Source organism: Microtus oregoni, unplaced genomic scaffold (genome assembly GCF_018167655.1).
Source record: "Microtus oregoni isolate MIOR12 unplaced genomic scaffold, Mior012 000032F_ref0000030, whole genome shotgun sequence".
Classification (NCBI taxonomy): Eukaryota; Metazoa; Chordata; class Mammalia; order Rodentia; family Cricetidae; genus Microtus; species Microtus oregoni.
The window spans coordinates 4,200,615-4,227,637 of record NW_024543091.1 but is presented as its reverse complement, the minus strand read 5'-3'; the positions used below and the strand labels follow the sequence as shown (position 1 = coordinate 4,227,637).

General features: G+C 45.4%; 1 protein-coding gene across 1 annotated transcript in view; it reads left to right on the top strand.

Annotated features, from left to right (window-relative positions):
- The window catches only part of Sh3bgrl2 (SH3 domain binding glutamate rich protein like 2), a 68,797-nt gene that overhangs the window by 21,012 nt on the left and 20,762 nt on the right, over positions 1–27,023 (top strand). Inside the window, exon 5 of the mRNA XM_041679366.1 lies at positions 22,009–22,194. Coding sequence (XP_041535300.1) covers positions 22,009–22,194 — 186 coding nt within the window. The remainder of the gene's footprint in view (positions 1–22,008; positions 22,195–27,023) is intronic.

The window sequence follows — 27,023 nt, the reverse complement described above, 5'->3', positions numbered from 1 at the left end:
AGTTAAGTTAACCTGCTTGACAGGTCAGATCAGTGGCCTTTGTTAAATGTCCCATGTGAGGCAGCAGCTGTTGCATTCCAGCCCGAAATTAAAAACAAAGCAAAGCAAAGAGCAGCAGTCGGCATAGCTGATGCAGCCCAGCACGGGTGGGATGCGGGCTGCTTAATTCATGGCATTCCCCTGTGGCCTGCAGCTCAGCAGTCCACTCTCTGCTGCTTAGCTTTAATGGCTGTGTTCCTTTGAGTGAGAATTGACTCCCCCATAAGCCTGGAACCTTGATTGACAGGAGTTTGAGTTACACTTGGAGAGAGACAGCTAGAATATGAATGTGTGTGTGTGTGCTCATGTGGAGGCCGGAGATCGACCTTCAGTCATTCCCCATTTTATTTTTTGTTTTCTGTGCTAGGATCTCTCACCGCTGGGATCTCCCTGAGCAGGCTAGGCAGATTAGCCAGCCCCAGGGAGCCACCTTTCTCTGCCACACTAGGACCAAGGTTTACAAGTATGCACCCCCACTCGGGCTTTCACATGGGGTCTGTGGGTTGAACCCCAACTCTCAGGTTTGCACAATGGGCACTTGGCCAACTGAGCTCATTTTCAGCCCTACACTCTGCTAAGGCTTAATGTATAAAAAGGAACAAGCATTTGTGCTGAGTATGTGTCGACTTACTTAACACTAGATTGGGTTCATATTCAGTCCCTGCGTTCATGTACTTGCATTTAGCCGTGGGGAATTTGTCATTGGTAGGCTGTAGACAACATGGTTAAAGCAGTGACTTTCAGGATCTTGGGTGCCACCGATGAGGGACAAATGTACCGGTTAGTTTGTCAACCTGACACAAATTAGAGTCACTTGGGAAGAGGGAGCCTTAGTTGAGGAATGGCTTCCATAAGATTGGCCTGGGGAGCATTTTCTAAATAGCTAATTGAAGTGGGGTGTGGGCAGCCCTCTCAGGCAAGGGTCCTGAGCTATGTAAAAGTTGAGCAAGTCCAAGGAAGCAAGCTAGCAAGCAGCGGCCCTCCGGTGTGTGTGTGTGTGTGTGTGTGTGTGTGTGTGTGTGTGTGTGTGTGTTTCTGCTTCAATTCCTGTTGGTGAGAGCTTCCTCACACAGTGCCAGGGTGGTGCCCAGTGGTCACTGTTGTTCTTGTTGGGTTGCCATTGGAAGCAATGGAGTAGTGTAATAAACAACCATGACCTTGATCCATGTGCGATCCTTCACCATCCCCAAATGGTGTATAGTGCAAGAAGGAAGATGTGGTCAGCATACATGCAAAGGCCGAGGTGCATTGTGAAATAATTTCAGGAGAGTTTACCAGGAATTTGGGTGTTTGAACTTGGATTAATAAGAGCATATGATTTGGATATGCTGTTGTTCCTTAAACAGACCATTTACTGTGTGTTCACGGTGATTTCTTTCACACTGATAGGTGATTCACATGATTGATTGCATCTAGTCACTGTCCAAGCGTGCTCATTGCTATGCTGATGGCCACTCTTCTGTGCTCGGTGTGTGTCTAGTTTTAGAGTCCTGGTTTGACTTAAAGTTTTTGAGACTTGTCTGATCTGTCTAAATGATGTCAGAGAGTAAGGACCAGTTTCTTCCTGGAGAGTTGGTTTGGAGTCTTGTCTGTGATGAGCAGAATGGTTGCTGCTGGGATCTGCACAGACATGAGAAAAGCAGGATCCAGGCTGGTCCCCATGTTCTTCTTCTCAGGCCTTAGACTGTATTTTACTGCCTTTGAGAACTGTGTAATTGAATGTAGAGGATGTCAAATCTAGCAGTAGCAGGGAAGAGAATCACGAGGCACCAGGTAGAATTGATGGGTAAGTTACAATGGTACGTGTCTTCCACATTGCCATGTCCATGGTTCTGACTCTGAAGTTGGGATACTTTTGTAATTTAGGGTGGATACTTGCAGCCCTATCAGATGGGTAGGTAGGTGATGCTAAAAGAGGTGAAGGGAAGGGGGCTTTATGGAAAATGCCATGGAAACAGGAGAAAGAGATGCCTGAAGTGGTGTCCTACTGTGCTGAGCCCTTGGTGTTAAAAGGGTGGGTGAACGATTTCTTTTTTTACCTGTACCCAGCAATGGTGTGTGTGTGTGTGTGTGTGTGTGTGTGTGTGTGTGTGTGTGTTTAATTCTTGGAAGCATCCTCTAAACTGATTTGTTATGCCCATTTTATAGATAAGAATATCAAGGCACAGGGTGGTCACATATGCTGAGATCATTCACCTCATTGCTGGGACTTAGATTCTAAGCCTTGTCCTTTAGTTTTGAGTCCTGTGCTTTTCCCATGTTGCCCATCACAAGAGCTCCTGACTGGAGACTGAGAAAACATGTGTTGTGCTAAACCATCGAGCTGACTAGAATAACTAGATTGTGCAGACTTGAGCTTTACAATGGGATGGGGCAGCATTCTCAAGGAGCAGTCCCAGAGTCCCCTGCTTTGCTGCTCAGTGGGTATTATAGGCACAGTGTCTTTAGGGCAGGAAAAGGCAATGATTCTGCTTTTGTAAAAACTGGTAAGTGATGAAAGGGGTATGGTTTGAAATAGAAAGGGAAGATATGATAACTGTAATAGTGACATCATTTATACCACGTGTAGGAAGTACCAGGGATACTTTGTGTTTATGACTCGTATTCCTTGAAGTAACGAGATGTAGTTAGTAGTCATATTCCTATTTCCTGTCCCTATCCCAGAGAAAGATGAAATCAGATTAAAGGGAGAATAGCTGAAGGGACCGCTTAATGTTTTGTTGAGTGACCTGAAACTCAACTGTGTGATTCGCCTAAAATGTGATTGTACTGCTGTGTGTAACAAAGTCGGGTGGAACTGACATCATGTGTCACATTGAAGGGGTGCGGGGGGATGAGGAGAAGAGAGAGGGATGGGATGTCTGGGACCCAGAGATGAGGTCAAGGGCAGGGGATAACTGAGGTTCTGGAGCCTTTGGGCAGTAGCTGATCTGCTGTGCCAGGCGGTGGTATAGACCAATGCCTTTGCTTTTCTACCTCAGACCTTCTGTTCTTGGGAGAATGAATTCCCATGGCCTGATCATTAATGACTCCATAAAAAAGTAGCCAAGGGGCAGAGTTTATCAGTTTATGGCGGCCTGCAGTGGGAGTTCAATGCAAGAGCAGATGTGGAAAGTGGAAGTTGGTGATAGAAGGCCTGGCGGAGCACAGACAGCCTTCTGGTGCAAGGAAAGATGTGGTCAGCGCCCCTGGGAATGGCGGATTGATCACTGAAGAAGCTGCTGCTGGTGCCTTCTCGGCTCCATTTAACTGTTCAGTATTCTGTACTTTATGGTCATCTCTCTGTGATCAGGTTCTTTACATGTAGTTTCCTCTCAGAGCTCCGTAAGCCTGAGAGAAGAAGAAATTTATATGATGCAAGATGCTGAGGATGCCTGGAAAGAAGGTGGATCTCAGGAGCAGAAGGACCTGAGTTGGGTGTTGGCTCTGCTGCACCAGTTGACAAGGAGGCTGAGCGGGTCTTTATCTCCCTGTAACTCCGGGTTCCATTTATAAGGCTGTTGAAGCTTGTTGACATCACAGCCACTGTGGTTAGTGTGAGTGTCACTTAAGTTTGATGTAGTGATCGTTCTCTTGTCTTTGTGAGTCTTCAACTTGAAATGAACTGGTGAGTTTAACTGAGGAAAGAATTTGCTGTGCGAATTGGATAATGGATCCTGAATCAGGTTGATCCCAGCCAGGCTTAGGAAGACTTAGAGCTAACACTGCTTATTAAAACTAATGTGGATTGGATTGAAAAAAACCTCCTGTTGACTTAGCAGAGTTTTGAAATATTGAGCAAGTATATTTTAGGTGCGGTAAGGTATCTATGTCACAGAAACAGAATCAAGATGGGCTCTCTTCCTGAGGGGATGAAAATGCCCTGTGGTCCTGGCACTTCACCTCATTGTAGCGGATGGTTCAAGTCCCCGAGAGCTGTGTGGGTGGTTTTTTCAGCGGGTATTATACCCTTGAGATCATCATCATCACAGCTCTCTGGTATTTCCAAGTTTTCCCAACTGTGTATTATTTGCCATTGAGCTTGTAGGTTTTTTTTTTTTCTGAATAGGAGTGAACATTGCATCTATCAAAATTGGGAAGCCCCAACTATGTTCATAGCAGCATTGTTTGTCACAGCCAGAACCTGGAAACAACCTAAATGCCCTTCAACCGAAGAATGGATAAGGAAAATGTGGTACTCCATTGTGTACTACACAGCAGAAAAAAATAATGACATCTTAAATTTTGCAAATGGATGGAGCTAGAAAACATCATATTGAGTGAGGTAACCCAGATACAGAAAGACAGTTATCACATGTACTCACTCATAAGTGGTTTTTAAACATAAAGCAAAAAAAAAAAAAAAACAAAAAAAAAAACAGCCCACAAATCACAATCTCCTAACTGCCTGCCACCCTGGGCATTTCAACAGAAGCAGTCCAGACAGTCTGTGTGGGTTGTTATGGGAACATGCATGCTCTGAGCATGGCACTAGATGGGTGCTGGTCTCTCAGTCACATGAGCCACAGAACTGCTTGCTCTGAGATTGTTACACTCACGGCCAGATGCTTCTCTGGGCTCTCATCTGGTGCTACTGATGTTTTTGGCTGGGTGATTCTTCCCGTGTGACAACTGTTCTGTAGATGTACAGCAGTCTGCGTGGGCTCTACCTGCTGAGTCACCCTCAGTCCCGGGTCCTGACAGCTAACATTTCCAGACATACAGAAATGCCCCATGAGGTAAGAGCACCCCTGAGTTGACAAGCACTGCTCTACCTATAGTAGCACAGAACAGACAGTGGCATCGTGACATAAGAGGACTCAGATTGCCTTAGAGTGAGCAAGCTGGGCTCAGTGATGCTCCCCAGCATCGTTATCCCAGCACTGTACAGGAAGAGGCAGGAGGATCTTGAGTTTGAAGACAGCCTGGGTTACCAGACTTACTAGGGAGTCTGTGTCTCCAGAAGAAAGAAGGGTAGGAAAGAAATCTGAGGCGTGCGTGTGTGACTGTGAAGTGTCTAGGTTGGGCTACACTGCTTTCCAGCTCCTGACATTGTCCTGGCTCGTGTAGAGGCTGCTTTAGGCTACAGGGTCAAGGTTGTACTGATTCTTTAGTTAGCTGAGTCTAACAAGATACTTATCTAATATTCCTAATGCTTATGTTTAGGATGCAGAACGAGTGAGCGACCATGAGCCTTCCCCCTGAACAACTCATGGTCTGATTGTGGAAAACAGAGACCAAGACTCAGGGGCAATATGGGGTCATGTGGAAAGTAAATCCACTAGGTAAGTCGCAGGCCCAGCTGTGTTTCCTTGAGCCAAAGCTATACAGGAGTTGCATCTCTTGAGGTACGATCCCAGCTGTTTTTAAGATTCTAGAAATGTCTAGATGAAAGATTCCAGTGGAATGCCAAAAGATTTTTTTCTTCCCCCAAATATTTCCCATAAGCTTGTGAACTGGGGCGGGTGCTGTTGGCTCTGTTCTTTCTGCCACAGACGTGGGTGTGACCTGACTCCTCACCACCCTTTGCTTTTGCTTTAGCCCTGAGACACCTTTCTGCCTGTTTGTGTGTGTCCAGAGCAAGGTGGATGGGCACTGTGTGCTTTGTCTCATGCTGACCTTTTACTAGTGACTGCCTGGTTCTAAGAGATAATTAACAGACCTGAGATGATTAATAATTTACCCTTTGAGTTCTATTCCCATTAAAAAAAAAAAGTCATCCTGCTAATAAGATTAAGTCTCTGTATTAGGTCCAGAAAGCCTGGCAAAGTCTGGTTGAGCCTCAGAGCTTAACAGTCAGCCTGGATGCTTGGTCTGGCACTCTGGGCTGTCTGTCTTCTCTCACAGTAAATACACCAGGCTCCTCCTCCACCCTGGCTGATCCTGTGGTCCTCCCTGCCTTGTCTGTGAACTCCCTATATGATATCCAGTCCCATTCCCTCCTCTCTTTAAAGCATAATGCATTGCTGTTTCACCATAGTTCCTTTGTACATCCCCTCCCCCCAGTTCTCTAAACTGGGAGGGCTGTTCCTCCTCAGGCTGCCTTGTCACCTGTAGGGGGCTCTCAGAGCCTCCTACCTTAAAATTCATGGGGATTTTAAGTTCTTCTTGGTCAGAGACTGTCCTTGCAGATTTTCTGTTAGAGAACTTGGCATTTGAGTGGATACAAGGAAATTGTTTCTGAAACATTGTATTATGAGTAAAAATCTAATCGAGAGTTTATGAACACTCCAAAGAACAACAGGAATGAATTTGCAAATAGTCTGCTTTGAAACAGAAAAGCTTTGGGGACACGATTTGTTCCACCACTTCTTAAATAAATGGCTCGAGGAATCTCTGTTATGCAATTTATTCCATTATTACTTCCATTTGAGTATCAGTCTTCTCAAACCCCCACGTGGGGAAAGTGGGAGGGCTGGAAGGGAGGATGTTGACTTCACCACCCTCAGGCCAGCCTGCTCAGCTTCCTGGGAGGATACCCTGGCTTATGCTATAATGATAGACAATCTTCAGATACTGCTGAGTCAGTGGCTGAGAACTGAAGCTGCCTTCTGAGCAGATCTGTAGAATTCAAGGGCATGGTTTTAGGCTAGTATGGATTGAAAACAACAGATTTTTACATATAAATGGCTGTCAGTAGATTTTTCTGTTCTGCCATCCAGCTCCCAAATAACCACGGGGGCACTTTTTATTAATTATGAAAGCATGGCCCAATATCTTAGGCTTGTTTCTAACTGGCTGTTACAACTTAACCCCTTTCTGTTCATTTATTTTCTGCTTCATGGCTTTCTTAACCTTTAGTCTGTACTGCCCATGCTTCCTGCTTTCTCAGTGCTTGGCTGGCAACTCAGCCTTTTTTCTTCCCAGCATCCTCTGTGTCTGGCTGTCCCACCTATATATACCTTCTGCCTAGCTAATGGCCACTAAGCTTTTTATTAAACCAATAAGAAGGCGCCTTAGCAAAGATACATTTTCACGGTGTACAAAAAGATTATTCCACAACATTTCCTACCTTTTGTCTCAATAAAAAGGAAAAGGTTTAGCTCTAACATTGTAAAACTATATATAATAAGAATAGTTATCAGGTAAGAATTATTTTCACAATGTCCAGTCCATTTTTATTTTGCAATTTTGAAAAAAATTATTTATCCTAACTTGGTGAGTGCAAAGTTCTATACCTAATTTACCTTCTATCGTAACTAAGGAAAACTATACCTATAACTATCTAGTCTTCAGTTCCATCAAAGACCCCAGAAAGATATATTATCTGAATAAACAGGAAGTGCAATTCCAACATGACAGAGACATCTGGCTGCCTAGGCAAGCAACCAAAGTTTCTCTGCAATGTTAGGGCATCCACCTTTGGCCTGCAGGCCTAGAGTATCTGACAGACTGCTGTGAAGCAGGAATTTTGAAGGACTGTCCCACCTTTTCTTGGTAAAGTATGGCAGTCACTTTCTTTGGGTCCTATTTGTCTAATTTGGACTGTAAGCAGTCGAGGCAAGGGACTCTGTAGATCTCTAGATCTCTGAAGTATTTGAAGACCACCTGTCTATTTAAAATATATCCCTGTTTGACCTTGAAAATATGCCTATGATGACAACTTTGATTGTTATAGGTGATTGCTAACTTGCATTTCTTTATTATCCTAAATAGTTTGTAATAGTAACTTCCAAGGACTAGAAATGTATATAACATTGTTAAATGAGGTGCTTAGGTACAATACCTTAAACAAGTAGAAACATATATACAGTATAACAAAAATGACCTTAATTTCATATAAATATACAAAAATCTATTGCAATGTAAAATATTTAAGACTAGGAGTTGCTTTTTTTAGTTTCAAAGTAGAGTCAATAATATATACCCTTTAATCCTATCATTTCTATATCCCTTCTTTTCTTTTTAGAACAAGATCCCTGAATCTCTAATCTCCTTTGTTTAGCTTTGTTTTCCTGATCATTACCAATAACAGTTTGTAACCAATTCTCCCTAAATGGCCAAAAACCACCATCCTACCTCTTGGGTATGTGGTTATCATGCTCTCTAGATTGCTTCCTGCTGTCTGGTGGGTGATAACATCTCTAGGGGATCCTGAAAAAAATGAGATAATGGTCAAGTCTTGCGGGAGTTTGTTGTTGTCCAGTCTCGGTATGATGGGATAATACAAGGCTTATCTAATGTTCTGGCTGGAGTTTGAACTGTCTCAACCATCAGTCTTGGAGCTGTTCTGGATGTAGAACTCTGAGGAAACTGCAACAGAGGCTTTCTGAGAGAATGAATCACCTGAGCCACCCATTTTAATTGGTGTCTGGTCCCCTTACTCTGAAAATACATAAACTTTGAAAGGCAACATATATATCTGCATTAGCACAAGTATAGACTGTGTTGTACACAAACCAGCCAAAGATGATTTTTTTTGTTACGTTTGAGCAGGTAAAATATATATCACGTGTCTTGTAGTTATTTTAAGTTTATGTCTATAGCTGGGATTTTCAGGGGTATTCCCTGATTAAATTTGATGTCTATTAACCTTGAGCAAATCCATAACCTTTCATTTCCTGTAAAAACAAAAGCATTACCTCTTCCCCAACGTAACATATTTTTTGACTTACATTTTGAAGTTAGGATATTTTTAAAATGTGTAGATTGGTTTAATTTAGTAATTTTTTATAATCCAGTGTCAGCAGCTTTTGTTGCTTATCAGCAATCAAAAAACTTAAAGTTAATACAATAGCAAACAAGATTCAGACTCCCTGTGTATTTTCCATTTTTACATGGCTTATCCTTCTTATATTTTCTCTTTAAAAACTTTAGTTTATGAACTATTTTTTCTATGATGGTTTATACCCACTTTCTTTTTTAAGCTGACACACATTTTTAAGCACACTGCAACTTGTTTAGAGTTCTTTTCCACTGAATCTGCTTTACTGTGTATCTGTAACCTTTTCTGTCTGCATGAGCAAAGATCTTAAACCACTGTGCAGCTTACCACATGGCACTGGCACCTCAAACCCACAGGCAGCTGCCAAGAGACCTGTCTGTGTACTGAGGCTGGCATGAGAGACTGCAGAATTAGGAAGCTGTGTTTGACTCCATTTTTGTGTGTTTGGAACTATTTAAAAAAAAAAAAAGTTTTCTCAGATCTTATGTGGAAATACGTGCCCAGACATTGGGTGTCATTTGTAGACAGATTTTCTTGTCCTACCAAGAAACTCCCAAATAACCACATAGAGACTTTTTTATTAATTACAAAAGATCAGCTGATAGCTTAGACTTGTTTCTAACTGGCTGCTATAACTTAAATTAACCCATTTCTATTCATTTACTTTCTACCTTGTGGCTTCATTTCCTTTACTCTGTACTGCCCACCCTGCTTTCCTGCTTCCTCTGTGTCTGACAGATGACTCCACTGTTCTTCCCAGCGTCCTCTGTGTCTGGCTGTCCTGCCTATACCTCCTGCCTAGCTAATGGGCCACTTAGCTTTTTATTTTTTTGCTGGATAGCTTCTTTTTTTATTTTATTTATTTATTTATTAAAGATTTTTCCCTCCTCCCTGCCACCGCCTCCCATTTCCCTCCCTCTCCCCCAATCAAGTTCCCCTCCCTCGTCAGCCCATAGAGCTATCAGGGTTCCCTGTCCCGTGGGAAGTCCAAGGACCACCCACCTCCATCCTGGTCTAGTAAGGTGAGCATCCAAACTGCCTAGGCTCCCACAAAGCCAGTATGTGCAGTAGGATCAAAAACCCATTGCCATTGTTCTTGAGTTCTCAGTAGTCCTCATTGTCCGCTATGTTCAGCGAGTCCGGTTTTATCCCAGGCTGTTTCAGACCCAGGCCAGCTGGCCTTGGTGAGTTCCCAATAGAACATCCCCATTGTCTCAGTGTGTGGGTGCACCCCTCGCAGTCCTGAGTTCCTTGCTCATGCTCTCTCTTTTTCTGCTTCTGATTTGGACTTTGAGATTTCAGTCCAATGCTCCAATGTGGGTCTCTGTCTCTGTCTCCTTTCATCGCCTGATGAAGGTTAATATTCAGGAGCATGCCTATATGTTTTTCTTTGGGTTCACCTTCTTATTTAGCTTCTCTAGGATCATGAATTATAAGCTCAATGTCCTTTATTTATGGTTAGAAACCAAATATGAGTGAGTACATCCCATGTTCCTCTTTTTGGGTCTGGCTTACCTCAGTCAGGATAGTGTTTTCTATTTCCATCCATTTGCATGCAAAATTCAAGCAGTCATTGTTTTTTTACTGCTGAGTAGTACTCTAATATGTCTATATTCCATACTTTCTTCATCCATTCTTCCATTGAAGGGCATCTAGGTTGTTTCCAGGTTCTGGCTATTACAAACAATGCTGCTATGAACATAGTTGAGCATATACTTTTGTTGTATGATAGGGCATCTCTTGGGTATATTCCCAAGAGTGGTATTTCTGGGTCCAGGGGTAGGTTGATCCCGAAAAACCAGTAAGTAGGCGCCTTGGCAAAGACACATCTTCACAGTACAAAAAGATTACTCCACAACAAATGGCCTCTGAGAATGTCAGCATGCCCCATCAAAGTATAAAAATAAGTGTCATGATCCTGCCTATTCCAGGGCAGATCAAATCATGTTGGGTATATGTGGATTCAACATACTTGGCTCAACAATAGAGAGTATTTAACAATGGTGAGTATTTAAAATAAAATAGGACAATATCTCTGTGGTTAGATGAGTAAGGGTGATGACAGAGAAAGCCTCAGTTTCTAGTTCCTGAGAAAGTAGCTAGTTTCTCCTTGACTCAGCCAAGACTGAGCCTCCTCCTTTTAACCTTCTGCTGTAATGTCTGGAGACACTCTCTGTTTGTCCAGGAGACTGTTCATTTGAGCTGCTGCTTTTTGTGTTTCTGGTGCTGGGCTTGTGTTCTTTGCTCACTCATCACTGGCTTCAAGCTCTCTCGTGTGCTTTCCCAGTAAGTTATTTGCCCTTTGACTGACTTGGCTGTACAGGTCAGTGAGTCTTGTTGGATTTGTGCTCTACTTGACTGAGGCCTTGTTTTACCCTTGAGTTTTCTTTATTTCCTAGGGCAACAAAAGCACATCCTAGGAGCTTATCAACAACTGTGGATGTCTGGGCTCTGAAGACATGGAGTTTTTCTTCTCTGCCCGCTCCCCACCACTCTCTCTTTTGTTAATTTTAAGTTTTCTACTCTTTTGAGTCAAAATGGAATGGAGATCTCTAAGGCTGAAGATATGGAGGAATTTGAGGTAGAGACCAGAATTCAGAATCACTTGTAAATTAAAGGTAGTTACCATATCCACACCCAGGATGCAGAGGTAAAGAGTTGTCTGTGGGCAGAGGAGGTTCCTATGGAAATTGGTGCTGGGCATCAGAGCTCCTGGAGAAAATTTGCTTAGGAAAGAAACATCCAGTGTCCAGCTGAAGTTGATGACTGTCATTTTCCCTGGAGAAGCAATACTAGCTGGGTATGGTGGTGCTGGCCTCTGATGCCACCACTTGGAAGACTGAGGCAGGGGATCGTGAGTCCACGCTATACTGGGTTCCTTTAAAACATTCACACATGAATGCACACGCACACACACACACACCACACACACTCCACATACTACAGAAGCCTGGTCTCTACAGTGCAGGTTAGAGCATCTATACTTCAGTTTGTTAATTTATTCCTGCTGTGAAAATGTGAGCAGATCGCAGTCTGTAATTCTTGTATATAAAATAGAATTTTGAAAATGATCTGCTGTCCCCCACGTTCTCTCTCAGCTCTAAATAGAGGTAGCTGTTAATCAGTTACTCTTCACACAGTTGCCAGTTGACTGACGGAGAGGTGGAAACAGTGAACTCCAGAAGCAGGGCTGCAGAACCACACCTCAAGCCTTTGCAGGTCGGCCTTGGGCAGCCGTCTTGTAGCACGCTGAGAAAACACCACTGTCAGCAGGATTTCCTCTCGATGGCAGGGTTTTGACGATTCTAGCAGATTTCGCTGGAACAGCTCTTCCACACAGTATCCTCTAATTAGCAGGAAGCACATGTATGAGTTGTATATAATTTACAGGGAGAATCTCGCCAAATAGTGGCATCCTAAATTCATATTTTATGCTTGGCTGACTTTTTTCTTTAGGAAGTAAACATGTAATCTTGACAGGAAATGTAAAAACAGTAAGAGCCAGCCCACCCACATCTATCCCTGTTTCTGCTCATGTCTCATCACCAAGTGATCCAGGTTTCAGAGAGAGTGGAGACCAAACACTGAGAAACTAGTTAGAGCCAGCTCACTGCAGCCAAGAGGTGAGAGAAGAGATTCCTGGCTGCCAGGTGTGCAGTGAGCAGCAATACTGAAGTCACCATCCAGAGGCCCACAGGATGCACAGGTGATACTGCTGACCCCATCATCCAGAGGAGTTCATGCTTAAATTGGGGAAAGGGCCAGAAGCTTACTGCTGTTAGTCAATAGTGTGCCCTTAAATGCCATGTGATATTCCAGGACTGCACACTGGGTACTGTTCCTTAAAAACCTATGTCCTCCAACATCATTTTCTTCTGGTGAACAGCATTGTTCCTTGTCACCAACATGCAATGGAACACTAGACCTTGCTTCTGCTTTCTAACTAGACCCTGGAAGGTACCCCTTTCCCAGCCTTTCCCCATCCCTCCCACAGCAGTAGCCCACGCTTCTGACAGCTACTCTGCTGCTCGTGACTTGTGTGCAGTCAGCCTTATCAGAGTCCATATTGAGGGAGACTACGTGGTGCTTGTTCTTCTCTGCCTTGCTCATTTCTTGTCACATAGTGGCATGCACGTCACCTGTTGTTGAAGTGACAGGGTTCCGTCCCTTTTTGTGGCACAGCGGTATTCTCTTGTGTCCATAGACCCCATTTTCATTATCCATTCCCCCACTGATGTATTCTTTATTAGGAATCAGAGTGGCAGGTTCGGGAAGGGGCTGGCATGAAATTACAAGGCACAGCAACCTCTATTAGGGGAAAAAGCCTTCCAGACATGGGGCCTGCGATCCAGACTTGAGGTGGAAGCACAATTAGGAGGGTAGAGGACTGTGTCAGAGACACAGGATGGGATGGAGCCTTAGAAGGAAAGAGGCTTTCCCTCAATGCCTGGGAAGGAGCATCATCAACAGAGAGAGCTTAAAGTGAACGTAAGCAAGGCTGACACCACACATATAGACTGGGAAGGGGGTGCGGAAAGGGGAAGAACAGCTCAGAAAGTCCTGGAACGAGTGGTATTCTGGCATTGGTAAGTTTGGCACAGTTCTGGTGGGCAGTTCCACATTACCTCGTTTAGTCTGACATAGCCTACTCAACAAGGGCCAGGCATTATGCAGGACTGTACACTTACCTTCTAGTTTCAGGGATGAGGGCTGCATGGCCTCAGCACAGCACTGGCTTCCACCTAGAGAGAGAGAGAGAGAGTGCTGCAGGAAGTGTGGCCTTATTTCTCCAGACTGCCAGTTCTGGTCTCTTAGAGTGACTGGCATCTTACAGGGCAGGACCCAGGTCTAACACACTTAGCCGTTCGCTTCTCTTGGTTGTCATGAGTAGTTGCTGTAGTCAGTGGGCATGGCAGTGCATTCATCTCTCTGGCGTATGATTTTACTTCCTTTGGCTCTATGTACCCCAGAGGGGAGCTATACATGATAATTTGGCGTTTTATTGCCGCCACCGCCTTCCTTAGTGGCTGCACTGACTCACATCCCTGTCGTGGGTGTTGGAGGCTTTCCTTTTCGGCACGTTTCACCAGTGTTTGTCTTGTCTTCTGTGTTTACCATGGGCGGCACTATTCCCTGGGCTGAGATCCTGGACCGTCTAGAATGGAGAAGTGGTATAGAGGCAACAACGTTGGTTCCGTTGGTGTATGTTGGTGTGGGGTGCCACAGCTTCTCTGTATCTGCCAGTTCTGATAGCGTTCTGAGCTCTTCAGTCTCTTTCTCCCTCTTCTATTTACCTGGCCATATCGAACACGCTTATGTTTATTCTGTCTGGTGATTTCAGTCTGATATGCCTGTGAGATTGCCCACATTCCCCCATTCCTCCATTGTCCTCATAACCCTGGTTAATGATGCCTTATGTATTTCCCGGACACATTTGCTTAAGTTTTGAATATTTGCTTCTTCCTTGCTATTATCTCAAAAGTAGTTCCTTAGAATGATACATGGTGCTTTGTGTCTTCACACGACATAAACTCTGTGGAATTCAAATAACCCAACAGAATGGGGAAGTGGTTCTTAGTGTTAAGATATGGGTTCTAGTCCTGCCTCTGCTATCGCTCACATCCTGAGTTATTTTCTTGTCAGATGAGAGAGGTGCTATATGATGCAATGCTATAGGTGTAGGATGAATGGCTGATTTCAGGGCTGTGGTCCAGGCCTTGGCAGTTTCACAGCTGTTATTTCTGCAGAGTCATCATATACAGAGTGTAGTGTGTGAGGCACTTGATATCAAATGGGCATAGCAGCTATAGCCTGCTCTCCAGGATCTGATGTCATAAGACCTGTGACCTCTAGGCAGTTGCAGGGTGAACGGGGGGGGGGGGGGGGGTGTACCTTGTTCTTGAGCTGTCCAGAGGGAGTCAGGGTTTCTGTGCTGGGGTTGTGCTCTGTTAAGAGGAGCCCTTCGTCAGGCCTTGTAGGGAGAGTTATAGGTAAATAGTGAGAGGGTGGGAGGGCATCTGAGGCAAAGGGGAGTGGAAAGGAAAACAAAGAATTCTGGGCATGAGATGGGTAAGAGAGGAAGAAGCCTTTGCATTTGATGGGGATCAGTTGTCAACCTTTGAACAGGAACTTCATTCTGTCCTCTAAGGAGGCCCTGAAAGGTTTTGTTCTGTTTTGGTTTGGTTTTATGTCTTTTTCCAGGCTGCCCTTGAGCTCAGAGATCTGCTTGCCTCTGCCTCCCATGTCTCCCGTGTCGGAAGCTTTAGGCTAACTTGCAGAGTCTCTCAGGAGTGAGAAGCACAGAGTGAGTATGTGCAGGGGCCATTGAGAGAGTTGAAGCAAGAGTGACCAGAGGCCACAGGATTCAGGAAGCACCAGCAAGTGTTTGTGGCTCGTGACCGTTGCCCTGGGAGATGGGACAATGGGATGCTGGAGTCCTGTGTCTTGTGGAGCTGGCTCCAGCCAGCTTCTTGGTGCACGAGGTCTTTCAGTTCTCCCAATAACATCAAGAGCACAGGCCACAAGTGCTTTTCGGAATTGCAGATACCAGGCTTGCCAGTGCCTCATTGGCCAAAGAAAGTCGCATGACCAAAGGAGATTTAAGGGGAAGAAAGATAGATTCCACCTCAGGTGGGGGGAGCTGTGGTCTTTGCATTATTTGTGTTAGGGGAGGATTTATGAACTTTTTTTTTAACTTTAGCGTATAACAAGTTTTTTCATTACTCTCCCAAATTGATAAAAACACTTTTGATACTTGAAATAGTTGAAATGAAAAATAGCTTACAGTTCTTTTATTCATTTATTTGTGAACTATAGCTGTGGAGTAAGTTGATTTTATGACTATATAATAATGTTTTGATTAGAAAACAGAAAAGTGAATTTCTAGCTCTCTCTGGACTAAAGGGTGAAATTTGTATCAGGTTTTATTTGACCATCTGCCCGCTGTAGCACAGAGTTGAGACTCTTTATTCTTTTGTCAAATTCTGTTTTAGTTTCTGTGCTGTGCTTCTTTTTCTCCTGGCTGTGCACCGTTACAATCATGCCAGCGGGTGTACTCCCAACTGTGGCCTGCTGTCCTTATTCCAACGTGAGGTTCGGGTTGGCCTTCATCAGTCGAGCATCCATCCAGTGTAGGGAAAAGGAAGCCATGTGTTTGAACTGTGAAATAAAGATCCGGTTCATCTAATACCTGCAGCCTTTGAAGGCCTCCAGAAGTCACTTGATGGTGTTTGTACAAGGTCACATCTAGGGCAAAGAAAGAAAAGCCAGCACGCTTGACTGAAAGAGACAGCCCAGCAGAGTCTTATCTGTTATTCCCTCTTCTGTCCCCGAGGAACCCACAGCAAAGGTCCTGGGCTCAGCTCACCCCTGAGGCAACAGAGGCTGGGAGAGAAGCTAAGTAACTTTTTTAAGACTCCCACCCAGCAGGACTCTGATTCCAGCCAGGCCGGTCTGTGCCTGCCCTGCCACCCCCAGGTTTCCTCCCTGTCCTCTTTGTGTGCTCAGTTTGTCTGGAATTAAACTCGCTTGCCCACAATTGTACATACTAAGTCTTAATTTAAACAACAAAAGCCACATCTATTCAAATTGATTATGCCTCCTTGTTTACAAGTGAGTCCAAAGGCCCCATGGTGCCACATCAGCTGTGCACACTTGGAACTTAAGCAAATGGTGACCTGTCTGGAAGCCTAGGACTGACTGCGACAGGGCTGCTTAGCCACATAAATTAACTGGCCCCCTCCTGGGAAAGAACTAATTCTCCTGGAGTGTAGAGGCAGGAAAGTTTATTTGGAGGTCTAAGCCTGAGTCAAGTGCAGTGTGATTTATTTAGCCTGACTTCAGATCCACTCCCTAGAGGTTGCTGGGACCTGTGAAAGCCACAGGCATCTTCACTTAGATTTCTACAGGTCACTGAGTGACTGTGCCCCGTCAGCAAAGCCTGAGACACAGGTCCAGACAGTGCACCGCGGAGGTGCCTGGGACTGTGTCATTAACAGTGAAGTGCAGGTGGTGGGGTCCTCAACAGATCCGGGAGTGAGTAACTGAAAGGGAAAGGTTAGCCACACAGTGGCTAAGGAAAGTCGTCGCTGTCAGTCATCTGAGGAGTCTGCTTCGGAGTCTGGAAGCATTTGGGAAGTGGTTGAAGATAATCTAGTCAAGGATACCAATAAGCAGATACGGCAAACATTTGCTTGATTTTCAGTTAGTGTCAATGTGCAAATCCAGCAATTAGTAAAGCAACAACACACTAAGATATGTGCTTGTGTTTAAAAATACTAATAGAATTTAAATAGGAATGATACGTAGTTAAGACTGACTTCAGTAACTGTCAGTTAGAAGTAGTGTGTTCACTCAGAGGGACCACCTCTGTGAGCAGTCCCCATGCTCAGAGTCTGCCCTGTGAAGAGAGAGGAGAACAAACAGCAGATTAAAGGTCAGTACTTGAGGGCTGTGAGACGCCCATAATGTGGTTAGAGAGGGCTGCTGCCCGAGGACCTGGCGTTGCTGCTGTGAGGTGTTTGCTTCCAGCTGCCTGTGAAAACTGTGTTCAGTAACAAATATGCAGTGTGTGACACGCTGTGGACAGAACAGGCAAAGCCGCCTGTCTTTAGGGAGTACATATTCCATTTGTGTGTGCGGGGGAATAAATGGGCAGACAGAAACAAGTCCCAGATGTAAAAAACAAAAAGAAGGACTTGAAAGGGAGTAGAATGTTCTAGAATGGCTGGTTAAAAACTCCAGTGAGTGAGAAGGGCTCCCTGGGAAAGTGAACCAGAAATTTAAATTTATTTGATGTTTTAATTTTTTTTTTAAAGACAGAATCTCATTATGTATTCCTGGCCAGCCTAGAATTTTCTGCATAGACAAGAATAGCCTCAAATTTGCTACAGTCTTCTTCCCTCTGTCACTCAAATGCTGAGTGGATTACCTTATTAGGGTATTTGTTGAATAAGGAAAGTTCAGGACAAAGGAAAGGTTGGGAGGCCGCTGTAAGGTGTCATCAGGGACTGAGGCTCCTGCCTCCTTTGTCATCCTTAGCAGATGGTGTTTGTTTTCTCTCTCTCCAGCTAACCATGCCAGCAGTTCTGCAAGGAAAATGCTCACTCCTTCTTTCTCGGCCCCTGCGTGCTGGGCTGGTAGCTGGGATTTGTCTCTAATTCATGAGGCCTGCTCCCTGTATCTCACCAGTTCTGTCTCTAGAACTGTGCTGGAGATCACTTCCTGCTCCGGAGACTCTGGGGAAAACTGGTTTTGTAGCTGAGCAAGGGCACTCTCGGTGGGATTGGTTATGGGTAAACAGCTCTTGTCTGCAATGGCTTCCAAGTGTCCGGGTAAATACAAGTGTGAGCAGCATGCGCCTCCCACCTGTGGATGAACTGACACAGATGGAGTCATCGACTGTGCCCCTACAATTTACCCCTTTCCCATTTGCCCAGCAATGAAATACTGCATATAAGGTTGTTTCATCTCAGAAACGTGGAGAGAACAAAATGCTTCACGCGGAGGAAGTGATCTCGAGTACTGTTTATATTTGGATTCTGGTGTCCTGTCCAGCACATCCTGCTGTCTCCTGGGGCCCACCCATCAGACTGGGTGTTCACCGTGTCCCTGCCTCCCACGCAAGCCTAGGCGCCACAGTTCCAGACCACACTCCTGCAGCTTACAAACTGGTGTGCAGTTCCTCATCTTCCTTCCGGCAGCCGGTGTCATCCTCTGGGATACTTGGTCCTGTGCTTAGGTTTCTCCTATCCTGTATTTGGCTAACTCGCTGGAGTGTTGGCTAAGCGTCTGTGGTCTCCCTCAACCGATTCTTCTTTCATGTTAGTGAAGGTGACCTGGAGGTCCATGACAAAATGCTCTGTGCTGCCTTCCTCTTAGTTGGAGAAACTTTCCTGCTCCCTCAGGCAGTTCTCTGTCTGTCCCTCTTACTGTCTCTTGAAACATATTTCTCTCCTTAACTTTTTGAATAGTCACACATTTGTAATGTTCAGAAGATTTTAGAGTAAAGCCCTGACTCCCACTGTCCCCTCACTTGGTCCTCAGTGTCCCTGCACTTCTTCTTAGTTTCTTCCATGGCCTTCAAGAGTTTTTCTTTTCAGTATAACAAATATGTTCCCAGTTTTCTTCATTGCTTTTGTTTTTTTTTTTTTAAAAATGAGCCTGGTCTACACTTTCTGAAACCTCTCATCAGTCTTGTGGTTCTTTCCAGAATGGTGCTGACGGTTCATAGCAGGCTGCTTCTGCTTCTGCTCCATCTTAGGTCTTAAGCTGCACACACCGTACAACAGCTATCTCTTGGAAATGCAGACTTGGCTGGGCCTCTTTAAAATACAGATGTCTCTGTGCCAGTTAGTTTTGCCAGCTTGACACTCTCTAGAGTCCCTAAGAAGAGGGAGCCTCGGGTGAGAAATGCCTGCGTAAGATCAGGCTATAGGCAAGCCTGTAGGGCATTTTCATAATTAGCAATTGATGTGGGAGGGCCCAGTCTAGTGTGGGTGGGACCATCCCTGTATTCTGTAGGAAGTCAGGGTGAACAAGCCAGTGAACAGCACCCCTCCATGGCCTCTGCTTCAGCTCCTGCCTCCAGGTTCCTGCCCTCATGGCTTTTGATGACGCGCTGTTGTTATATGGAACTGTGAATGAAATGAGCCCTTTCCGCTCTGCGCTGGTGTTGGTTATGATGAGTCATCACTGCAATAGTGACCCTAGCTAAGACACTCTCTTCCCTTTCACTCTGTACGGTACTGTCAGTCGTCGCTGTCGTCTGGGGACTGCCCTGCATCTCCGAGCATTGTCAGTGTTAGTGATGGCTCTGCGTTTTAGTATTCTGAGTCATTTCCACACAGCTTTGAGGTCTCGGCTGTAAAGAGGAGGGCTTTGAAACCTAGACACTCTGAGACCCTACCTGTGGTTCTGTGAACTGCTGTGGCCTTGTTGGGGGCAGAGGATCACGGGTCCCTTATGAGCCTGAAAAACGTCTGTGCAGTTTCTCTCACAGTGCCTGTTGTGACAGCACGTGCCAGTGGGGTGTGCTGAAGAGGCTGAGGCAGGGGGACAGGGGTTTCCCTCATAGTGCCTTTACCTGCAGTAGTATGGGAGGGCCACGGGAAGCATATATAAAGGTGCCGTTATGGTCTGTTTCTGTCCCCCTCAGGTGTGTGCGTTTAAATCTGACGCCTAATGTGATGGAATTAAGAGAAAGCTGTTGGGAGGTGAAGAACGAGATTAGTGCCCTTAAGGACAAGGCCCCGGGGAGCTGCCTTGTCTCTTCTACCAAGTGGCATTAGAGAAAAGGGTTCCATCTGTGACCCAGGACATGGACACTGGCCAGATGTCTGTTCCGTGACACTTTAATCCTGGGCTTCCTGGCTTTCCGAGTGATGAGAACCAAACTTGCCCCTTTCATAAGTCACCCAGTCTGTGGCGTTTGTTAGAACAACCATAACAAACAGACTGAGACAGGAGTTCATTGTTCATCTCGTTCATCTCTGGTGCTGCTCCAGTAGCAAAAGTTGCACACATAGCACATAACCAGCCAGATAATGTGCGTCGGTTCACTGCATGTACAGAATAAGGATGCTGCAGCTCCTCACACAGCAGTGTGCAGCTGAGGTGCTTCGGGCAGCTCTGTGGGCGTTGAGTGCTGCAATGACCTTCCCAGAGAGCGCTGTGTTCAGACCCCAGGCCACGGTGAAATCATTGACCTCATGGGTCAGTCCTGCCAGGGACATCTCAGGTTTATTATGTGTTAGGTTTTGAATTAATATTTGGCCTCTGGTGAATTAAAAAACTGTCTGTTGTTTTCTGCCACCCCTGCTCCCTACCGCCGACAATCAGTTATGGGACCCCATATAAGAGCAGGTCAGTTTTAAGACGATGGACTGTATTCACCTGCTCTTGATTTTGGTATATGTTGCCTGGGTTAGAAGGAATAAAGAACACTGTTTTATATCTCAAAACATAACCTTTTTATAGTCAAGAAGCTGGATCATGAGTGTGCCTGCCCAGAAGTGTGTGTGGTCCCTCAGGGCAGAGAGCGGGTCCCACGAGAAGGATATGAGGCAGGAGGATGGCTCCGGGTGTTTTAGTAGAACACACATCAGCTGTCAGACCTTGCCTGCACAGTGGGGAATGGCTCTTAACTGGAAGACAAAGCAATACAATCCTCTTGTTTTCAAGCAGAATGGGTAGTCTCCCCTCAAGTTGAAGTAGCAAACCAGTGCAAGCACATTTCCGGGATGATGTATCCGATGTGAGGGAAGACAGTTTCCCTTCTCAGAAACACAAGATGGCTTCTGTGAAGAAACTGGGAAACCATTGTCTTTTGGATTTATAACACTACACAGTAGTTCCCGAATCCACGCACCCCAGCCTAGTGATGTGCCGTTTGCCAGGATTTTCTGTGTCTGTGCCCCCTCACCATCCTGTTCACACTTGTGGACCAGTAGCGAGCTGTTTGCATACAGCCTGTTACAGATTTCCAACCTCGGGGTCACGTGCTTTCCAAGGGGTGTTTGGGGGACGGAGGGGGTGGAAATCTGTGTGAGGGTTCATTCTTCACGCTTTGGGTTGTTCATTCCTTACATTTTAAGAGATGCACCTTCTCCAGTCACTTAGAAAAGGCAACCACATTTTATGTTTAACATGCTGTGTTGAAGACAGTGAATACTGGCATAGTGGATCCGTACCATTTTGTTGAGAGGGTCCCTAACCTTTGAAGACAGGCTGGTGCCCCTGAAGCTGCTGAGGAGCACACCTGACCCCTAGTGACTGGAGAGGGAACCGTGAGGAATCAAAAGGGTTAAGACTGAGAGATGCTTATGGTTTAGTCTCACCTAGAAGTAAGGAGCAGCATTTCCTCTTGCAAACCAAACCGATGGGAGATTATTTCCCATTCGAGATTATAGCTGTGAAAGATCTGAGAGAAATGAAAATGCCGCTCTCAGTGGTCACCAGAGTGTCCATCTCAGATGGGATATACATGGCTTACTAATGGTCCTGAGCAGAGGGAACTTGGCTGGTTGCAAATGTCCGCTTCTAGCAGAGTGGGGGATGAGGAGTGGCCATGGCCTGCTGAGAGCTTAAGTGGGTGTCTCATCACACCTGCCACCTCATTCTCTATCCTTCAGTCCTAACTATTGAGTGTCAGCCGTCTGGGATGTCTGGGTGGAGGAACCCCTGCTGGCTCAGTCCTGGTCTAGAGACGCAGGGAGGGCAGCTGTGCACATATGCCCTCTGACTATGGGAAGTCTAGGATAGTTTAGTCTGCAAATGCATGCTTACGGCATCAGGTAAGCATTTATCTTTGTTTATCTCCTCTCTAGATCAAGAAGAAGCAGCAGGATGTGGTTAGATTTCTGGAAGCCAACAAGATAGAGTTCGAGGAGGTGGACATCACCATGTCGGAAGAACAGAGGCAGTGGATGTACAAAAACATTCCCCCTGAGAAGAAGCCTGCGCAGGGCAACCCTCTGCCACCTCAGATATTTAACGGCGACCGATACTGTGGAGTAAGTGGCTGGATTGTTCCCACACTGTGTCTCTTGGTTACCATAGCATGACACCCGGAGTGTGTTCGGATCCTTTACAGTAAAGGCAGTAACTTCGGGTAGCACCCACTCAGGGTCCTGGGCCTAGCAGAGGGGGAAGCTCAGCACAGTTTGGAATTCTGCAGCTCAGACTGGGGTAGGGGGAGGGATGCTGGAGAGTTGTGTGGCCGGTAACAGAGTTCAAGGTTGGCTGGCAGTCATCCACCCTGTCCCTTTCTTTGCTCTGGGAGGAAAGTAGAGAGTGTGTGTTTACTGTGATCTGGCTTTTCAAGCCTGTCTCTTCATTAAAACATTTTTGGCCCAGATTGAAGAGGTAATTATTCTTGAATCATTATTCCCCATGGGTAACTGATTAGAAAACAGAGTTCATATTCAAAAAAGATTATCAACAGAGGGATTACTGTGAATATTTAAGGTCTGTTTTGGTGCCTTCCTGCTGGGTAGTATATGAGAAAGCAAAGTCAGTTTTGTCTAGTTACCCACTTAGCTTATTTCTTAGGCTTAGACAAATCGGAGAAACCTCTTCCTGCTGGGTAAACTGGGGTTTGCTTTTTACCATGGTTTTCAACTCCGCCCACATGTGTTTATTTCGGGAGTGCAATTTTTTTAAGGAGCTATGGTGCCGGGGTGTTGCAGGTGCCCTTAAGCGGCTGGGTTGTCATTAGGGTGGAGAAAGGAGTAACGGTATGTTGGTGGCTGTAGAGTCACGGAAGAGAGTGGGAAATCAGAACTTAAGGCTGCAAGACACCCGTGCATAGCCAGCTCAGTAGTGTGGTGAGCTGAGTCTGCACCCGTGACGCTTGTCTGCCCGTTGTTGTCCATGGCACCTGTGGAAGGTTTTTTATTGCCTTAAGCCTCAGTGTCCTGGTCCTTAAACTCATTATGTACAGACTCCTGATCGCGTCCACCCAGGTGCCGGGATTGCAGGTGTGTTCCCGTTCCCAGCTTTCCAGGCTCAGCCCCAGGAGTCGCCCCCTCATCTGCAGGTTCACTACCACAGAGCTACACACCAGCTGTACTTGTCCGCTCTTTGAGCAGGCTAGTGTTTGCTTTCAAAGCTCCTCTTAAATAAGTTATCACATAAAGATAAAGTCTGGGAGATTCTACTATAACATCAGGAGTTTGTACTTTAGTGGAGAAACGCATAGAAACAAAGGGTGAGTACAGCGTGATGGCCGGCGCCTAGGCTCCGTTTGGCTTCCTGACTAAGCTGAGGGACTATTGAAAGCCTTGTCAACTGCAGCCCAGAATAAAGCTGCAAGGATTGGGTTAGCCCAAAAGGGATTTCAGGTTAGGATGTGAATTTTCAGTCAGTGTGAGTAGACTCAAGTACATCTTTATTAATCATAATAAAAGCCATTTAATTGACTCATTTTTGCCAATAAGAAATGGTTGCCTCCTCCTGTAGTGTAAAAATCTGTGCCTTGGGATTCATCGAGTTTTCAGAAAACTTTCCTTATCCTGCTACCCCCGAAGTGTTTCTCTGTGATAAGTTGTCAGGATCCGTGATGTGATGCTTGGCTGGGGGGAGTCAAGTTAATGTGACGGATGAGGCAAATCTTCACAGCCCCTTCAGTTCTGCAGCACTGCCGTGGGACAGGTGGCAGGGATCGCTGTGGGGAGTTGGGTCCTTCCTGGGGGCAGTGCGGGGAGGGCTGCAGCTCGGTGAACATCTCATCTGTTTGTGGAGCTATCTTTCAGGTGTGAAGGTCCCACTCTATTTCACGGTAGTGCATCAGATGGGCAGAGACCACGGAACAGTGGCCGTGGCCCTTCTCTTCTGCTGTCAGCATGGCCACGGGAACATGCTTTAGAGCTTTTCAGTGCAGATGCTAAGCTGGCCGTCGCATTTGTCATGAGCAGTCCACTTTTCATCGCACGTCACAATCCGGCTGAGAAATGCTTCGTTCTTATTCCACAGACTAAGAGGGCAATGGATCGAAATGGTTCGTTTTTTTTTTTTTTCTTGTTTTGGTCACTTGGCAAGGCACCCACTTGGCAAGCTTTTCACCTTTCCTGTTTGCTTCAGTGCCAAAATGGTCCATACTGACCTCTGTGTAACGCTAAGAGGATTGGCTTTAGCAGTTGCTCTCAACTGGTCATTGTCAACCTCTGTGATCACCACTGTATTCCTCATCTTGGAGCTCTGGCCCCCTTTGCACAACTGATTGAAACATCACCCAACTGCCTGTTCGTTAGCAGTTTCTGGACAAATGTGTTTGTTGTGAACTCAAGAAATCGCCTGAATTTGCTTTTCGTCTATATAATACATATAAAATAGGTGTCTGGTAATAAATCATTAACAAAAAGGAGGAAGAGATACATGGGCATTAAGGTTACGTATAACATAACCATATTTATTTAAGAATGTATTTCAGTATCAAACGACAAATTGCAGCAATGCAAAAACTGCAGGGATTTTTGCACCAGCCTAGTAAAATAGTATGTCAGAATGCCCAGCACAATAGCCAGTGGCTGTCTTTCCCTGGGACATTGCTGCTATAAAAAGGCCTTTGTTTTGTTTGTTTGTTTTTTTGTGGAGTCATTTCTAGGCATAGAATTCTAGGACTGTTGCATCATTATCATCTGATTTCTGGGGACGTAATTTAGGTGTCAAGTGTCATTACTGGGGTTCCGTGGGTGTTTGTCAGTGGCTGCTGTTGCCGAATTTGAAGGTTTGGTGCACACATGTACATTCCAAGTTGCTTGGTGAATCACCAGTGAGTGAAGTATTTTCTGGAGTTCATTGCTGAGTGCTCAAGAAATAGTTAAGCGTGCCTTATATACTCTTCTAGTATTTCCTTGAAAACTTTCTCCTTGCTCTTGTTTTCCTGAGTGCCCATTCACTTGGGCACTGGGCTTTTAAGATTGGTTTTGTAATATTTTTTATCTTTTCCTTCTATTGTCTTTGACTTTTTGTTTTCTTGGGGGAGATTTCTTTAATTTATATCTTAATCTTTTTAGGGTATATTTTTTCACATACACCCCTTTTCTTATTGTTTTCCCCCCTTTAAATGTTAAATTTTATGATATGGTTCCAGGACAGGCTCCAAAGCCACAGAGAAACCCTGTCTCAAAAAAAAAAAATTTATGATATGAATGCAAGGCCATAACTCAGTGAGTGTACACAGTGTAATTCATTGACATTGGTTGTCTTCTGTAGCAGCTCTTGTCCTTGTCTACACTGCTCTCTTCTCCCCCTCTCCATTGCTGCTCCCCACTCCCTCCTTCCTATTTTTCTTCTCACTTCCCTTTTCTCCTCCTTTCCAATCTCCCTCTTTTTCTTCTTTCTTTTTCTCCTCCTTTTCCTTTTCCTCTCTCTCTCTCTGTCTTGGTACTTGGATTGGGCTGAGGGCCTTGCATTTCGGGGGTCTGTGATTGACAGTTGTAAAGCTTTTGCTTCTAGAAGACATGACTGTTCATTATACCGTCTGACTCCTTAGAGGAGGAGGCACCTTGGGAACCGAACTGCTGTTTATGTAGTCCTCCATCTCCACTGCCCAGGCCCCTCACTGTCGCCAGAGTATCCACTGAGTGTGGCCTGAATGTTTTGGCTTCTGCTGGTGCTGCCGTTGCACTGTGACCATCACTGCTCTCTGCCATCTCCATCTCCTCATTCGTCGCCTGCCTGTGTGTAGGCTTTTGCTATTGAAGCTTAGAGTCATGTCAGAAATGAGCCTCTTTCTGGTTTTAAGCTCCTTGTTTTGTTGACCTTTGGAGGGAAAAGAGGCAGATAACAGTTACTACTGCTGTGGCACAACAGTCTGCATAGGGTTTAGAACGGGGGTTTGTACCGGGTGGATAAAGACTCTGATGCTGTAAAATAAGGCTAACTTTGTCCTTCTTCTTACCTCTTTCTGACATCTAAGCCTTTGCTCCACAGAGTGTATGGGACTTCTTTGGGTAGACCCTGCGGGAGCTGGCTTTCATATTAATTGAACTGTGCCAGATCAATGGCTGCTCCTCTGCCTCAGCAGCCAAGGTCCCAGGAAGAAGTGGCAGCAGCTGCTGCCTGATATCCTGTCATGTGATTGCTAGGGGTCAGGACCAGTAAAGACGATGGCTTCTCTTATCAAGGTCAAATAATATGACCTTCACAGAGCATCAGCGATGCAGCTGGCAGTGGGCTTCATCCCTCTACCTTCTTTTGTGCACCTTAAATCCCAGTGGTGGTTTATGAGAGTCTGATCTGGTTGGCTAACTTGTGGACAATGTTGTATGGGAAGTGACAGGATCTCAACAGTCTGCAGAGTCTGCTATACCCAAGATTGCCTGGAAATGTCCTACTTAGTTTTAAGCTGGATAAAGCCTAGGGTAAGTACCTGCTAAGCTCCTTGGTAACCAGCGTGGGCACGGGCCTCCTCTCTGTTAGGATGTGGATGGCCTGTCTCCTGGGAATTCCCAATTGCTTGAACAGCTCCCAAGACACTCACTTCCTCCCTCAAATTAAGGGAATGATGGAGAAACATGGGAACTGTTGAAGGCTCATTACAGTAGTGCCTGTCCAGGAGGGATTTGGACCTGGCTTAGCTGGGGCTTTTATAACTGACCTTGTGGTATGGCCCGAAGATGTTCTTGCCTTCTGAGGCAACAAGAATTCCTCCTACTTTAAAACTGTTTCTCCAGCTATGATGTTTTTTTGTTTTTTTTTTTTCTCAGCTTGTGTTACACCTCCATACATTCCTCCCAACAGCCAGCATCCTTGTCAAGTATTGGCAACCAAGATCCCAAACTGGTGCAGCTGTTAACTAGCCTGCTGGTTCACTGAGTTGCATCTCACTGCAAGGAGA